Genomic DNA, 16,357 nt, shown 5'->3' on the forward strand with positions numbered 1-16,357 from the left:
ATTAGGGCTTGCGTGTATCTGCGATGCTCCAGGGACTTAATGTTTACCATCTTAAGTAGATCGCCATATGGAGTTGTCTTGGGCAGAAAGTTTAAAAGTTTTGACTTTAACGATCATTTATTTTGAGATCCAAAGAGTAAAATTACCCAGTAATTATATATTTTACGCTCTGCATGCTGCTCGAGAATTTATTGATTTTTTTATGAACATCACCAAATGGATTATGTGATTCATGCTTTACGTGAAACGATCTTGTCGAATTCAGCAAAAGTTCATGAGAGATTAAGACTACTCTGAGAGAAAGTTTGTGTCGACAATCTGGCTAAATATAAATTAACATAACATAATCCTCTTCGCGCCTAGGAGGCACATAAGGCTGAGACCAGAGATTTCCATTGCTCCCTTTCCATGGCTACCTTCTCAAGTTCTTTCCACGTCTTCCCTGCTGTTTTCATTTCTGCCTCGATCGTCCTCCTCCAAGTCTCCCGTGGACGTCCTTTCTTCCTTCTTCCACTATCCGGTGTCCATCTTAATGCAGTTCGTGTTATGCTATCTCGGCCTTTCCTGATAACATGCCCTAGCCACCTCCATCTTCTTTGCTTTATTACCATGGCGATGTCCCGTTGTCCTGTCCTTTGATAGAGTTCCTTGTTTGTGATCTTCTGGGGCCAGTATATCCTGCATATCTTTCTCAGGCATGAAGTGTGGAAACCTGAGAGTCTCTGGCTGTCTCTTTGGGTAACCCTCCAGCATTCTGCACCATACAGTAGCACTGACAAGACATTGCTGTTATAGATCTTTATCTTGGTTTTTTCACTGATGTTTGGTGACCTCCATACTTTATTCAGTTGGACAAATGATGATTTGGCCTTCTGAAGACGGCTGGTAATGTCCTTAACCGTGGCATTGCTTTTGCTCATAACACTTCCCAGGTAAGTAAATTCCTCTACTTCCTCCAAATCTTCATTCTCCAACTCCACTGGTAACGGTGTATCTGTAAGCTGCATTGTCTTGGTCTTCTTCCTGCTGATGTTCAAGCCCAGTTGTTTGGCAGCTACCGAGAGGTCTGATGTTTTTCGTTGTAATTGATCTCTAGTAGAGGACACTAGCGCCACATCATCGGCAAAGTCTAGATCTTCCAGCAGAGACGTCAGTGTCCATCTGATGCCCCGTCTTTTGTTGCCTATTGTCTTGCGCATTATCCAGTCAATGGCTACTAAGAATAACATGGGAGACAGGACGCAACCTTGGCGCACCCCGCTCCTAACACTGAACCAGTCTGTTAGCTTCTTCTTATGGATAACACTGCAAGTGAAGTTGTTGTAGAAAAGTTTGATGATGCTGACAATCTTCTCAGGGCACCCATAGGCTAGCAGGATATTCCATAAGGTGTCTCTGTGAATGCTATCAAAGGCCTTTTCCAGGTCTATGAAATTTACGTGTACCTTGGTGTTCCACTCAATACACTGCTCAAAGATATTCCGGAGCGTGAAAATGTGGTCTATGCATCCCACCCCTGGTCTAAAGCCTGCCTGCTCTTTTCTTAAGATGGTGTCGATGGCATCACTGAGTCTCATATGAATGATTTTACAGAAGATCTTGCTTGGTACCGAGAGGAGTGTTACTCCTCGCCAGTTAGTGCATTGTGTCCTATCCCCCTTCTTGGGGAGTTTAACAATCAGTCCCCTGCACCAGTCTTCAGGTATGGTCTCGGCATTCCAGATTTTATGGAATAAGTCATATAACCAATCTGTTGCAAAGCGGATGTCAGTTTTCAGTACTTCTGCTGTGATGTTGTCTATTCCAGGCGCCTTGTTGTTCTTCAGACTCTTGATTGCTTTTAAAATCTCATTCGTTGTTGGTGGAGAACAATCGATGTTCAATTTGTCTCCTAACGGCCGTGCTATACAAGCCCGCTCTGCTGGGTCTGGTCTATTAAGGACCTCTCTAAAGTGCTCTGCCCATCTTTGTAGCTGTTTATCTTCGATTGTGATTCTCTTCCCATCCTTGTCTTTCACAGCATCGCATTCTCCCTGGAATTTTCCAGAGAGTTCCCTTGTTATCCTATACAGCTCGCCTTGCTCTCCTCTACTTGCAGCTCCTTCGGCCTGGGAGGCTAAGTTCTCATAGTGCCTTCTCTTGTCCTTCCGTAAATTTTTCCTAACTTCTCTATTAGCCAATGAGTACTCTATTGAAAGCTTCTCTCTTAGTCTCTGTGATCTTACAACACCTTTCTTTTCCTTGATCTCTCTACGCTTGTCAATTAGGGACCAAGTCTCAGCACTTATCCAGTTCTTATCTCTTTTCCTTTTCTTCCCTAGCACACATTCACATGCGTGCAAGTAACTCTCCTTTCCTAACCTCCATGCTGATTCTGCATCCCTTTCTGCCTCCTCATCAACATTACTTAGAGCCTCATATTTGTTTTTTACAGCTATAGAGAAATCCCTACTGACATCTGGGTTTCTCAGCTTGGCAGTGTTGTACCTTTGCCCCTTTTCTTCCATCTTGGTGGGGTTTCTTCTTAGCTTCAGTTTGACAGTTGCTAGAAGAAGATGGTGATCGCTTCCAACATCAGCGCCCCTCTTTACGGTGACGTTGTGAAGAGAGTGCTTCCAGCGACCGTTAATCAAGACATGGTCTATTTGATTCTTGACATTCCCATCTGGTGAGATCCATGTAAGCTTATGTATCTCTTTGTGTTCAAAGATGGTCCCCCCAATCACAAGATCATTTAAACCACAGATATCAGCTAACCTCTCTCCGTTCTCGTTCATATCACCACAGCCATTTTCCCCCATGATCTTTTCCCTTCCTTCGTTAGAACATCCTACTTTGGCATTCAGATCACCAATCACTAGCAGAACATCATGTGAAGGCACGTTATCTATTGCTTTTTGCAGCTGTTGGTAAAACGTGTCTTTTATCTCCTCCTCAGCATCAAAAGTAGAGCCAGTAGAGCAAGTAAAGGAAAACGTCCACTGAGGACACAATGTTTTGCAGATTATAAAAGATTGTATCATTTTAGGCAAAACCGCTGACCAATAATACTCTTTGGTTTTGCACGATCGAAGTCAAAATGACAGTCAAAATGGGACAAAATACCTCGAGAAATTGCGATCCTTCGCTAAACGAGAACATCAAGACAGTTTATCTTCTTAAAGAGCGAGTGGTGCTATCGTCTGGAGTAATACAACGTAAATTGTGTTAATCCAAGATGAAAACTAAACGCCCCTTGTCGTGGCTTGCTGACTCAAGTCCTCTCAGTGAAGTTGAAGATGCAAAGCTTGCTATAAATACTTGTGCAGATGTGCTGAAATTAGCCAGACAACAGTCCTAGAAGGTGTATATACAGCAACATGATCCTCAGCAAAAAGGTACAGGCACTTGAATTTGTGTTGAATATGAATGCTCGATGAACGAACGGACGCCATTATGGCAATGGTGAACTGGAGAAATTCTTGTGTAATAAGCTTTATTTTGATCGACATTGCTAACAAAACAAAGGGTAAATATGATTGTTTTGATTAGAAAATATCTCAACAGATAAGATTCTTTGCGACTGAGGGCAGTTTCACTGTGGCAAGAGTTTTTGTTGGTGAGCAGACAAAATAATAATTTCGCCAAAATATGCAAAACTTGATTTTTGGTGTTCGTTCATTAAATTCCCTAAAATATAAAAGAGCCCTCCCCGCAGAGATCTTTACAGTTTTAGCAACTAGGATATCTGTGTAAACCGACTGCATAGTTTCTGGTCTGGAACTGGTGTACTTTTGGAGAAATTCAAAGAAACGTCTGGTATGTTTTACCCATCAACCAAAATGGTCGAAAACGCACTTAGTTAATTGACTGATTAGTCGTTGTGAACTTAATATAAAAGAACGTTCTATTCATCAATATAAACTAGAATGATGACTTTATATTTGGTCCAAGTCTTGAGTAGCAGTTTTTTAATGGACTTGAGAAATAGCTGTTTACATTATCACATTTCAGAGCATGTGCTGAGTGAAAAATTAGGTTTGGAGACATCAACAAACGATGGCTGTTGCCATGACAACAAAAAGGTTGCAACCTTAAAGAAGGCCATTTTTGTACATCCCCCCTGAATATCTAACTGAATGCAAAGTTTGAGTGGGGGTCCAAAATTTTCATTTCCCACTTTGCTTGACTCAATCAAAGAATAGCTCTTAGAAAACTAATATAAACTACTTGTCCAAGTTTCAGCTCTGTACGTTATTCCGTCATCGAGTTATCCGTCAAAATGTTATATTTCGCATTAAATTCTGCTACAAAGGGTGGTCAAATCACCCCCATGAATAAGTAAACATTCGCATAAACACTTCTCGCAAAACCTCAACTGATCAGATTGTTAAAAATCGCAGGGTGAGGGTTTTTTTCTTTTAGAAAACGTGGCAGCCTTCTGGCGGCCATCTTTGATCTCGTGTGGCGAGAAACTCTGAAATTCGAAATTCTCTTTCTTAAAGACGGCGAATGCTATCGAGCTAAACACCTTCAGCAAGATATATATTAAGGAAGTCTAATAGCCAGTGAAGGATAAAAACGTCTGGGTTTTAGAATTTTGATGATGACACATGACAGCATGAAAACCAAATAAAATATAACAGCGCTAAAAAGTAAAAGAAGCTTGTTGCGATAAAGACACTTTCCAGAATGTGGCGCCTTTTATAAACTTATGAGAATACCTGCTACACAGAAAAAGGCCCAGCAGGCCATTCGATGGTTCAGACTTGTTGGAACTATGGCAGGGAAGGGGTACAACGTGCCCCAATTATTCATTATATTTTTATTATTGTTTGCTTCAGTTTACAAGAGAATATATCATTTTTAGAACGGCTTTTGTGTGAACTAGTAACCAATCGCATTGAAACATTCCTCGTTCGCGGCTTTTGATTGGCCTGGAGAAATTTTCTTGCTTTGGTCGCGTCATCAGAGTGTATTATTTTACAAATTGTTTTTACAAAAAGTGCATGAATTTCTTCAATAAAAACACGTCAAGCACCACTTGAAGTCTTATAATTAACTAAACGTTTTACAAAAGCTTGACGTGTGCTGCAAAGGCATCTCAAGGTAAAATCTTAAGCCCCCCCCCCACCCCCGGCTCCACCGTCAATGTACTAAAAGCAGCGTCACAGCGTCAATATGTACTAAATACATGTATCACCTGGTTCCCCCGAAATTGTTTTCCCCGCCTTTGGTCTATTGATACTCCATTTATCAAATCCCGAACGCCTGATAAGGAAATATTTTTCAACGATTGGATGATTTTGACTACATATAATACTAGGTCACTAGGATATATTGAGGCCACTTACTTACTAATTCACTACAGGGCTATTCCTAAAGCAAACTTGACAATTGCATCATGCTTGAGTGGAGGCCTTGAAATAGATTGACAATTTCATCCAGATCGATAGGCATATCATACTTGATATGCATGAGAGCCAGTGAGGAGAGCCAACTCTCGCCCATGGTACCCATTCTCCTAACAATTTAATACTTTCCCGATACTTTTAGCCTTTTCTTGCAGGGTAATTTAAAAGCTGCAACACTCAAAGTTTGTTTTCCATTCCCCCACTATTTTCTAAAAGCTGAAAATCAACAGTTTGTGTTTGCAGACCTCCATTATTGACCTCCAAAGGGGGTTCGTTCGAACCCCTCGAACCCCCCTCCCCTCCTTCGTGCCTGTGTTATCCCTTTAAACTGCAGAGACTACATCTACAATGGTACAAATATTCTACCAGAATGCCTAAAATAGTATTTCTGAGTTTCTAAAAATCTAAATTTTCCCTGGGGAGCATTCCCCCGGGCCCTCTACTTTGCCATGGGCTCCTGACTTTGCTTTATACAAACATCATTAACTCAAAACCAGCAAATATTAGTATACCTTTAAACTGTAGAGACTTCATCTAAAACAGTACAAAAATTCTACCAGAATGTCTAAGAGCGCATTTCAGGATTCTAATACTGACATGATTCAAACTTTCGATCTCGATAACTTTTTGGAGATTTTGACTAAAGTGGTAAGCCAATGTTCCCTTTGTACCTATCTACATTACTGATTTTGTCAAATAATTCGGGGGGGGGGGGGGCACTGAAAATCAGTACTTAAAAAGAAAAAATTCATAGCCTATCCCCCCTGAACTTTATGACCGGTCCATCAAATTTTGGACCCCCCTCCCCCCCCCCCCTGCTAATAAAAATTTCTGGATACGCCCCTGGATGTTGATTGTGTCCCAAATCTTGTATGTTTGTTGTATTGATGTTGTGTTCGAATTGTAAAACCAATGCGCGATTCTTGGCAAAATATATAGTTTTATTTTAACAAAGATAAAAGATAAGGTTCTTTCTGATATTTTTTCTTCGTTCGGTGAGTTCGTTGTGCCCGAATAGCTTATCTACTGTTCGACAGCGGGCATTTCGACCCCCACCCCTCCACCCTTAGCCATTGCTAAAATTGCTCATTTCAAGTGCAGTTGATTTATTTAGTGTCGCTCGAGATATTCCGTCCAAAAACACAGAAATATACCAAGCTTGAACTTAACTTTAAATAACTGGAGGGAAAACTGTTGATATTGGAATGCTTTAGTAAAACACAAGGTAAGTCCAGCTTTGAATTATTTTAGCAAAGTAACAACGTTCGAATGTATTACGTGACGAAGATACAATGTAACTTGATGTTGCGTGTTTACTTTTGAGCAGATTATAATCTTTCACATTATTCAGATCTATATTTAACTGCACTTGTATTCAAAGAATATTTTGCTGTTTTGTTGCTTTATGGATAGTTTAATCGGCTTGAAATGCAAAATAAAATAGGTGTGCGGCTTCCTTTGGGCATATTGATACAGAACTGTTTCGAGGCCGTTCTTTGTTTATATCAGTAAAACCAAAGCAGTGATCGAGAGCCTTCTACAAAATTATTCAAACGATTTTTCCTTTTTCTTTAGGGTACTAAATCGTTGTTTGAAAACAAAATTTGCTTACATTTCCTTCGATGAAGAAGAAAATGTCAACGCTTTGTCTCCACATGGTACCACGACGTTCATGTTGATGGTTGCATCACACCGCAAAATACAAAAACTTGTTAAATTGTTTTCTCTTTTCCAAATGGAGTTGCCCATTTTTTTATTTCTGGTATCAAATCATCTATAAAGACTCTACATGTCTGTTACAGCAAGGCGCCCAAAAGTGTGACCACTTTTAATTTATTCACATTCTTTCGTGCAGATTTAATCCAATCAGAAGTCAACTGCAAGCTATCTACGGCTTTTGATTGGATTAAATCTGCACGAAAGAATGTGAATAAATTAAAAGTGGTCACACTTTTGGGCGCCTTGCTGTAAATGGCAAGTTCTCAATCGACATAACATGGGAGATATCGGTCTTTCGATATACTGTAAATTTATGAGTCGAAAAATCATCCTGGAAGTACCGTATAGCATCTTGCTCGTTCAAAATTCAAACTTTTCATTTCAGCAAATAGTCGATACAGAACGAAAGTAAAAAGATAGCTCTTTAAGGTGGTGTAAATGATTTTTGCTAAAAGGTTATGTTAGGCTCGGAGATCGCCATATTTGCTAGCCCTCGAAGCCGATCAAAAATGGCTGTCTCCATAATTTCCAAAGTAAAAATTTATAGAACTTTAAAACATCCATTTCATACTAAGGACCCCAAATTATGATTACATGCAAAATTTCAGCCAAATCGGTGAGGTACCGTGGCCGAGACATTTTAATATTGTTCGAATCATACAGAGTATGACACTTAATAATTCTTCAGAAGAGAGCAATGCGTATAATAACTTTTTCAAAACCAGATGAACACTCAGAGCCTCTCTTTAAAGAACTTGAGATTCTCAAATTAGGTGACCTTGTTAGCCTGCATAATGCACTTTTTTTATATCAGTATCATAAGAACCTTCTTCCATCTTCCTTTGATAACTTTTTCCAATCTGTTTCATCAGTTCAGCAGTACAAAACCAGGCTTGCTTCCAGATCAACTTTTTATATTAACTCTGTCAAAACAAACTATGGTAAATTCAACGTTCGCTTTGCTGCTGTAAAAGTTTGGAATGATTTGATTGAAAACATCAAATACCTCCCCCTCAAAAAGTTCAAAAATGAAGTTAAACTTAACATCTTACAGAAATACTGCAAACATTAATGAGTGTTCATCTGGCACCTACTAGTTATTTAATATTTGAAACTTATCTTTCTTATTTAGTTTTTATACATATATTTTTTTTTTTTTTGCCACAGAATGTTTGTGTTAGCTTTAGCGTTTTTCATTAACCGCTTTTTTCCCTTTGCTTTATTGCCAACCACCTTCTTAGTATTAATGTAATTTAACTTCACTCAGCTCGATAAGCTTTTTAGTTTTTCTGAGTGTTATTACCATATTCTGTTTTAATTATATATATATATATATATTTGTTTTTCTTTTTCAAAGCAATGTATCTAGGTACTTTTTCTGGTAATAAAGTTGTTGTTGTTGTTGTTGTTGTTGACTGTCCACGACATCACTCGTGGGTCCTTAATTGTGGTAGGATTTACTTAAATAATGAAAGACAAGTGATTCTAAAGCTACCTTTTATAAAAAAAAAAAAAACGTTTAGGAGATCTTTATTCTGGCTATTTCTAACTTTTAGAGTTTGTAAGAATGTGGTTGACTGGTTTGTTCTTTTGATGAACGAAACGTGAAATCTTTATCTTTTAGAAATGTTGCAGACAATAGAATCAAGAGCATCGGAGATGGGCATTTTTCAAATAAGGAGAGACTTAAGTATCTGTAAGTAACCTTTCGCTTGATGATCGAATTGTTAAGCTGCTGCTGCTTCTACTACTACTACTACTACTACTACTACTACTACTACTACTACTACTACTACTACTACTACTACTACTACTACTACTACTACTACTACTGCTACTGCTACTGCTACTGCTACTGCTACTGCTACTGCTACTGCTACTGCTACTGCTACTGCTACTGCTACTGCTACTGCTACTGCTACTGCTACTGCTACTGCTACTGCTACTGCTACTACTCTGACTAAGTCACCTGCATGGAAATGTTTATAATTGATTAAGTGTGACTTTTTCTATGTTTTGATATATCTTTTATGACTCAATTCTGTTGTTTTTTCCCCTAGGTTTATACAAAATAACTTGATAAGCGATATACCAAGTAAGGCGTTTAGCAAACTCACATCCCTTGAATATCTGTAAGTATGAAAGTTCGACATCATTTACCTTGTTAGGGATGGACCATTATTTTCTTGGAGGGGGGGGGGATGAAAAATTTTCCTCTGCAAACTTTTTTTTTTAGTTTATGCACCTCTGCAAACATTTTTTTCGAAATTCTAACTATTTTTTGTTATACGTATCGTGTTTGCAAACAATTTATTTTGTCTTTTTAGGCCCTGCAAACAATTTTTTTCAATATTTTTCATCCCCCCCCCCCTCCAAAAAAAATAATGGTCAGTCCCTTACTACAAAAAACGTTGATTGTAACCCTCGGACGTACAAATTCATACCTCACCGTGGTACAGGGGGGAGGGAGGGGCGGGTTGTGACCCCTTAGGTTTTCGTTCCATTAACGCGTAGCGAAATAACTTTTCAACGAGTAGAAAGCTCTTAGATTGGCTGTGACGTCACATGACGTCATAAGAGCCGTCATCTTAGGTCCGCCATCTCGGATTTGACCAATTTCTTAGAAAGTCAGAAAGTTACGGAAATTGATACAAAATCAAGCAAAAATGCCCTGGCTTCCCCGTCACCCTCTGTGTATACCGCGTTCACGTTGCTTAAAGTTTCAATTATGTTGAGGTGATTTCTCATTATTGCATGGCACATTGGCACATTCTCACTGCGCAGAATTTTACGCGTAATTTGCACGCACACATAAGCAAAACGACGGCTTTTCTATACGGCTTGGCCCGCGAGGGAAATAAATAGTCGTTTTCTTGTAAACGAGCATGGTGACCTTAACTTTTATTGCATAATTTTGGCATACAAATTGCCCTCCTTGAGTTCGAACGTTAAGAAAAAAATTGTTCGGAAGGAAAAAACAAGAAAGGTAAAAGCGTTCACAATACCTTTACTTGACGACGCAATAGATAACCTTGAACATAATGTCAACGACTGGAGGAACGTTTTGAATCCATGTCGCTTCTATTTGTGTGATTTTTTTTCGTTAAGTGTTACGTTGTTCCTTATCCTACGGACTTTCTAGCCATTAAGTTTGTTTAAGTCTTACTTTAATAAACTTGTAACGTGGACAGATGCAATAACGCGCGTGATAAATATATGGGGCATAAACTACTACCATCTGTTTTTCAGGCGAAGCTTTAATAATATATTACAAACTCCTAATTATTGGTGAACAAGTTTGTGGTTATTTCCTTGTCTTTCAAAACACGATAGATCTTAGCTTTAAGTGCTTAAAAAAATATTGCTGTCGTAGTTTTCAGAGCAACCTGAAAATTTCCGACTGATTTTTTTTGTGTGTGGCTTACACGAATTGTAACGCCTGCGACAAGAAGACTAGATCCCAGTTAGTGGTCGAGTGAACTCGGTCATTTTGCTTGTGGTGTTTAGTATTTCATTTTTAGTGTAGAATGCAGTACTATTGCGATGGTTTGTGGGGGCTGTCGTCCACTAATCTGCTTAACCGATGACTGCACTTAGGTGTTAACTCTAATAGCCAATTAATTACTAAACATAAATTAATTAATTAATTAATTATTTATTTATTTATTTCTGTGGAGGTTGGGGGTGGTGAGCACTTGACCGTGCGCCCTAGGTAAGTCGGGGAGCATATCTACGTTATTTTCATATGAAGATCACAAAGGAGTATATGTGTTTCAAACAATCATATTTGATTTGTTTATCACTTCTCGATCTTCGGTGCATTCATAGGACAGGGACTAGTCCCTTGAAAACGTGACCTTAGCAGACAAGTCGCAGGGGCCTGTCCCCATTGTGTTTGCCGAATCTATTTTTTACATCAGGAAACATTTTTTGGACCCGGCGACTAAATTTCTCAACAATAATTTTTGGAAGGACTTTTCTCCCAGACTTGTTGTAGAGACAATGACAGGGAATTGTTAAGGGATTTGGAATCTAAGCCTTAGGTTTCGTGCTTTTCCCTGGGACAGGATTCTTGTAGACCCCGTGGCGCCAAGTTAAAACCGTAAATTAAACTTTGAGGCTTCACAGTGGTTTATATGAAATAACTCTTGGTTTCGCAGCGTTATTTCTTAAAAAAAGTGACCTTACATTTAATAAACTTAATAACTATTTCTTTAATTAATCGATATTATCTGTTTTGTAATTATAAGTTTTATTATTGAAAGCAAAACAACGTACTACCATTGATGTCGCCATGTTTGCAAAAAAAAAACAGAAAAGTATCGTGTTATAGAGTTTGCAAGACAATAGTATAATGGTAAAAGCGAACAAAAGTATCGTGTTACGGCTGCAGAGAAAAGTGTTAGGACCTCAACTTTGTCTTCAAAGTCTTAGTGAAAGTAAAATGAAGCAAACAGATGTGAAACATAAAACATCAAACGTTCCATTGATCGGCTTCATTGCATTCTGCACTATCTTTTGGGTCTCTGAGTTTGTTTTTCCTTGCTTTTAGTTTACACGGTAAGTCGTTTTTCTTTTTCAGTTTGAGTTTGTTATTAAGTTCTGTATCTTATCATACTTATCATTTTTTGTACGTGTCGAAAGTCTGGCCTCCTGCAAATAACTAAACTTTACTAAATGTGGTATACATTACTATATATGGTGAAGACCAGAAGGATAAAAGTGAATCATATAGGCTGGAACCTATGTTTGTTATAAACACCCTATTCTCTAAAACACCTCATACTCTCATCTATCAGTATTATTGACCAATGTGCTAAGTTTATTTTTGAGTTGATAGTTTACGGTTAGTTGAAAAAAAAAACATCACATGCTTTGATCTAAACATGTAAGTTTGTATCATGTTTTTAAAGTAAAAAATACTTAATTGTTAATTTTAACTTGTGAGCCACACATATACGCCGTGCGGACCTAACTTAACCTTTGCAATTGGTTGTCTGTTAACATGTTGATCATCATTTCATTGACAAAAAATGAGGGCTACCGAACTCGTTTCTGGGAGACAAGCAGTTAAAACTAATGTTTAATATGTTTTTATCATATAAACTTAAAAGTCCATCTTTTGGCGGCACTCTTAGCATTTTTGAGCTTGCTTTGGGTAGATTGCCTAAATGTATGGCAAAAGGACTGATCTTTTTAAAAAAATTATGTCACGTGATTAACAGGTTACGAATATTGCTATTGCAACTGGTAATGTCAAGAAAAAAGTCGCAACTTGTACATCAATTATCGCGCATTTGTATGATACAATTCTTGTAACGCCAAGAAGTAAACAGTGCTAATATTGATTCATCAAAGTATAAGAGCTTGAAAGTGTTGCAAACCATTACCAGCCAGGGGCGTAGCCAGCTTTTTGAAAAGTTGTAGGCATAGTCAATACCCCGTTAGCGCTGCTTTTCGAAGGGGTTGGGACGGAGGTCCGCCGATGAAGTTTTATAATTATTAATCAAGACTCTCGAAAATGCTTTCTCCTTCACTTTCAGCTGTTTTATGTGTATTTTAGATCACCTAAATTGTAACATTTTTATAGTAAGGAATTCCGTCAGTTTTCACTCATTCCAAAATAAACGCACTTGTCCTTTACGGCATATGTCATTGTGGGTTTGTCTGTCGCCTGGCTAGTCTAGAACGCTCCCGATATGCACTTGCTAGACGAGCCTTGGTCTCATCGCGAAAGGGTAGTTGCGAAATATATAACAATAAGGTAAGTTACAAATTGTTATTAGGGCCATCAGTGTTTGACATAATAAAATTTGGTTTGTATCTGATCTTAAAAAAAAAGTTGGTAAAAACGTATAAGACTGAATTTTCGGTAACTCTCTGTTACCTTCATCAGAGTTAAAATTGGTCCAGTTTTTTGCATAATAAGTATTTTATACACCGCCGGTCTCTAGGGATGTTCCTAATGTTAAATAAACTTGTGGGAAATGCACATGCTCATTCACACAATTAATGTCCTGGATAGAATGTAGCGCTTCTAGGAATAGGCGTTGTTGCCTATTGTTGACATTTCTCTCTAAAATTTCTACATAATCCGGATGAATGTCATGGTCTGTTGTTTCCGCGTAAAATCTTATTGCGCTTTCGTTATTAGATCTTGTGCCAGGCTTGTGCTCTACGCCGCGCGAATTCCATGATCTTTTGCTCTCTCCCACATAGGCAAAATCACATGTTTTGCATTTGACTTTGTATACATACCGTGTGTACACACGGTATCTGCGAGTGGTCAAGTGGAAGTGGGCGTGTACAGGAAACCCACGCACACAAACAAATATCTCGCCTTCGAGTCACATAGTCCCGCGCAAAGCAAACGAGCTGTAGTAAAGACACTAATGGATCGTGCCAAATATCTTCCTGCGACCTCTGAGCGAAAACAGAGCGAAAAAACAACAAGTAATCGGTGACCTTAAAGTCAACGGATACCCCCAAAGTTTCATCGATCGTTGCCTTGTTTCGGCTCAAGAAACCATACAGCCAGAAAACCAAGAAAGTCAAGAGAGTCTAAGGGGTTACGCTTCAATCCCTTACATAAAGGGTGTTTCCGAGAGAGTTCGACGTGTGCTTAGCAGAGAAAACATAAGAACCACTTTCAAGCCTGTTAAAACACTGGGCATGTATCTTTAAGAAACCAAAAGACTGCCCCGCCACAAATCAGATCAAGGGGATTGTGTACAAAGTCAAATGCAAAACATGTGATTTTGCCTATGTGGGAGAGAGCAAAAGATCATGGAATTCGCGCGGCGCAGAGCACAAGCCTGGCACAAGATCTAATAACGAAAGCACAATAAGATTTTACGCGGAAACAACAGACCATGACATTCATCCGGACTATGTAGAAATTTTAGAAAGAAATGTCAACAATAGGCAACAACGCCTATTCCTAGAAGCGCTACATTCTATCCAGGACATTAATTGTGTGAATGAGCATGTGCATTTCCCACAAGTTTATTTAACATTGGGAACATCCCTAGAGACCGGCAGTGTATAAAATACTTATTATGCAAAAAAACTGAACCAATTTTAACTCTGATGAAGGTAACAGAGAGTTACCGAAAATTCAGTTTTATACGTTTTTATCATCTTTTTTTAAGATCAGATACAAACCAAATTTTATTAAGTTACAAACATGCCTGGCAAAATGCAGTTGCCATGGTGACGTCAAATACCTGATACAACAACCTATCATACTAAATTGTTCCCAGATAATTTTTATATAAACTCGCAAAGTTTGGCAGCGTTTTCTTAAATCTTTAAAAAGTTATAAGCGTTCAAAGTCAGCGTGGGCACTTTCCGCTCCCCCCCGGTCTGGATAGGGTTAAATCATTAGTACTTCTTTTTTCATATGTTATTATATTTTTCGTAGAATGCTTTCAGATAATCCTATCAAGTCAATTTCGTCTGGAGCCTTCACGATTTTAAATAAGAAGCTTTCTATGTAAGTATAGCTCCTAACTGTTCGCAACAAGTTCACCTGCTTGCAATAGGTAACGTTGTAGCCGTATGTTTTGCGAGATGTTTAGACATCTTAAAGGTGACTGGCAAAGTTTAAAGCTCATGTACATGTTCTTGCACAAAAAAATGCAAATGCTATAAACCATTACCAAGCCACCTTCAGGGCTAGTTAACACGAGAGATGCAAATGGAAACGCAAATGCAAGAAAAAACAAGTATGAATTAGCATAACACAAGAGGTAATGCTTTTGCAAGGAATGGAGACTTGCTCATTTTTTTGCATTTGCGTTTGCATTTGCACTTCTCAAGCAAGCAAGCGAAGCGTGGCTTGTCCGCCATCTTGGAAAAAGACTTCAACTGCGCCTGAATTCAACAGGTGAATGAATTTATTGTTATATAGTTGGAATCTTTTCCCCAACAGCGCGCGCTCTCATAAGCTACTTGAGGTGACATGATATCTAACAATAAAACTGTTTCCCGCCATAAGTATCTGAGAGGACACATTGCAAAATCTATGACGTCAGCGGTAACAGTGCACTGTTGCCCGCGAATGTTGACTGACCACCGCCGTTCTTCTTAAGTCTTTGATGTGACCAAACAACAAATCACTTAATTACTGTTCACTGGGGAAACCAGGTTAACTTTGTTTACCTCGAATCTCAATGTTTCCCGCAGCTCCGCCTCGGCTCCGAGAAACAAAATTGACTGTTTCCCTCGGAACCAGTTACTATTCGACGGTAATTCAGCGTGACCTTCATTTGGTTTAACTTCGAAGATTAAAAACCAATTGTCCCATTTTCGCGTGTGCAGTTTTAAACCTCACTTTGTTTAATATCGCTCGAAATCCAACTCTGCTTCCACAAATTAGTAAATTAGTGATGAAAAACCTACAGGGCAAAAGCTAGCTTGGTTCTATGACTGACCTAGAAAGACCGTGAACTTGTTTTTATCCGTGGGGCGAATAAAAAGAACTGGTTAGTCAGTTCTTAATTGAAACTAACCATACATGCCCACTGGCAATGATTTAGACTTCCATTTGCATTCGGCTTAATACAAATATTCGCCCTCCATATCAAACTCAGTGCGCGAGATCGAGAGGGCTCGGACGGTGCTCCCATGAGTTTCCTTGCAGAACAAAACTGGAAGCATCAAGGTCTCAAAAGTAACGGGTTGTTAGAAGAAAACCCAGACTCATTGGGAAAAACATTCGCAAAGCTTGAAGTCTACTAACATTTCATTTCCATCACTGTCAAGTTTAAAATGTTTCACTTTATGCACTGGTCAGCGATTTGCAAACAAATGTTTACGTACAACTGATAGACCACAATACTCCTGAATACTCAGACGTGTTACTGTTGTTACAGCTTTTCGAAATGTACGGTTGCTTACTTAGTGATTTTACTTTCATTAGATACATGATACGGACGGACCTAAAATCAGTGAGTCTTCGATCTTTCACTGAGGACTTTTCTAATCTGACAGCAGACATGTAAGTATGACGCAATTCGGTTTATCCACTGCACTTAGAAATAGAAAAAGTAAAAATTCAAAACTGATGAAGCAAGAAAGTTGAAACCAAGGCTATTTTGTATTGTTTCTCACGCGTTCTTTTGCGCTGAATTTAATAGTCTACAAACAAAACGTTTCTCTGTATAATATATTTTATGAATGGACAGCAAATAGACGGACATAATAACCAACTAGTAGAGCCAGGGCTAATAGCAAAGGGAAAC

General features: G+C 38.7%; 1 protein-coding gene across 1 annotated transcript in view; it reads left to right on the forward strand.

Annotated features, from left to right (window-relative positions):
• The first annotated feature begins 8,733 nt into the window (after positions 1–8,733).
• LOC144658466 (uncharacterized) overlaps positions 8,734–16,357 on the forward strand; it is a 30,523-nt gene continuing 22,899 nt past the window's right edge. Inside the window, exons 1-4 of the mRNA XM_078518873.1 lie at positions 8,734–8,808; positions 9,173–9,244; positions 14,536–14,607; positions 16,036–16,113. Of these exons, the coding sequence (XP_078374999.1) occupies positions 14,537–14,607; positions 16,036–16,113 (149 nt within the window). The 5' untranslated portion in view covers positions 8,734–8,808; positions 9,173–9,244; position 14,536. The remainder of the gene's footprint in view (positions 8,809–9,172; positions 9,245–14,535; positions 14,608–16,035; positions 16,114–16,357) is intronic.

This window comes from Oculina patagonica, chromosome 6, assembly GCF_052425735.1.
Source record: "Oculina patagonica isolate OP01 chromosome 6, crgOcupat, whole genome shotgun sequence".
NCBI classification, from domain to species: Eukaryota; Metazoa; Cnidaria; class Anthozoa; order Scleractinia; family Oculinidae; genus Oculina; species Oculina patagonica.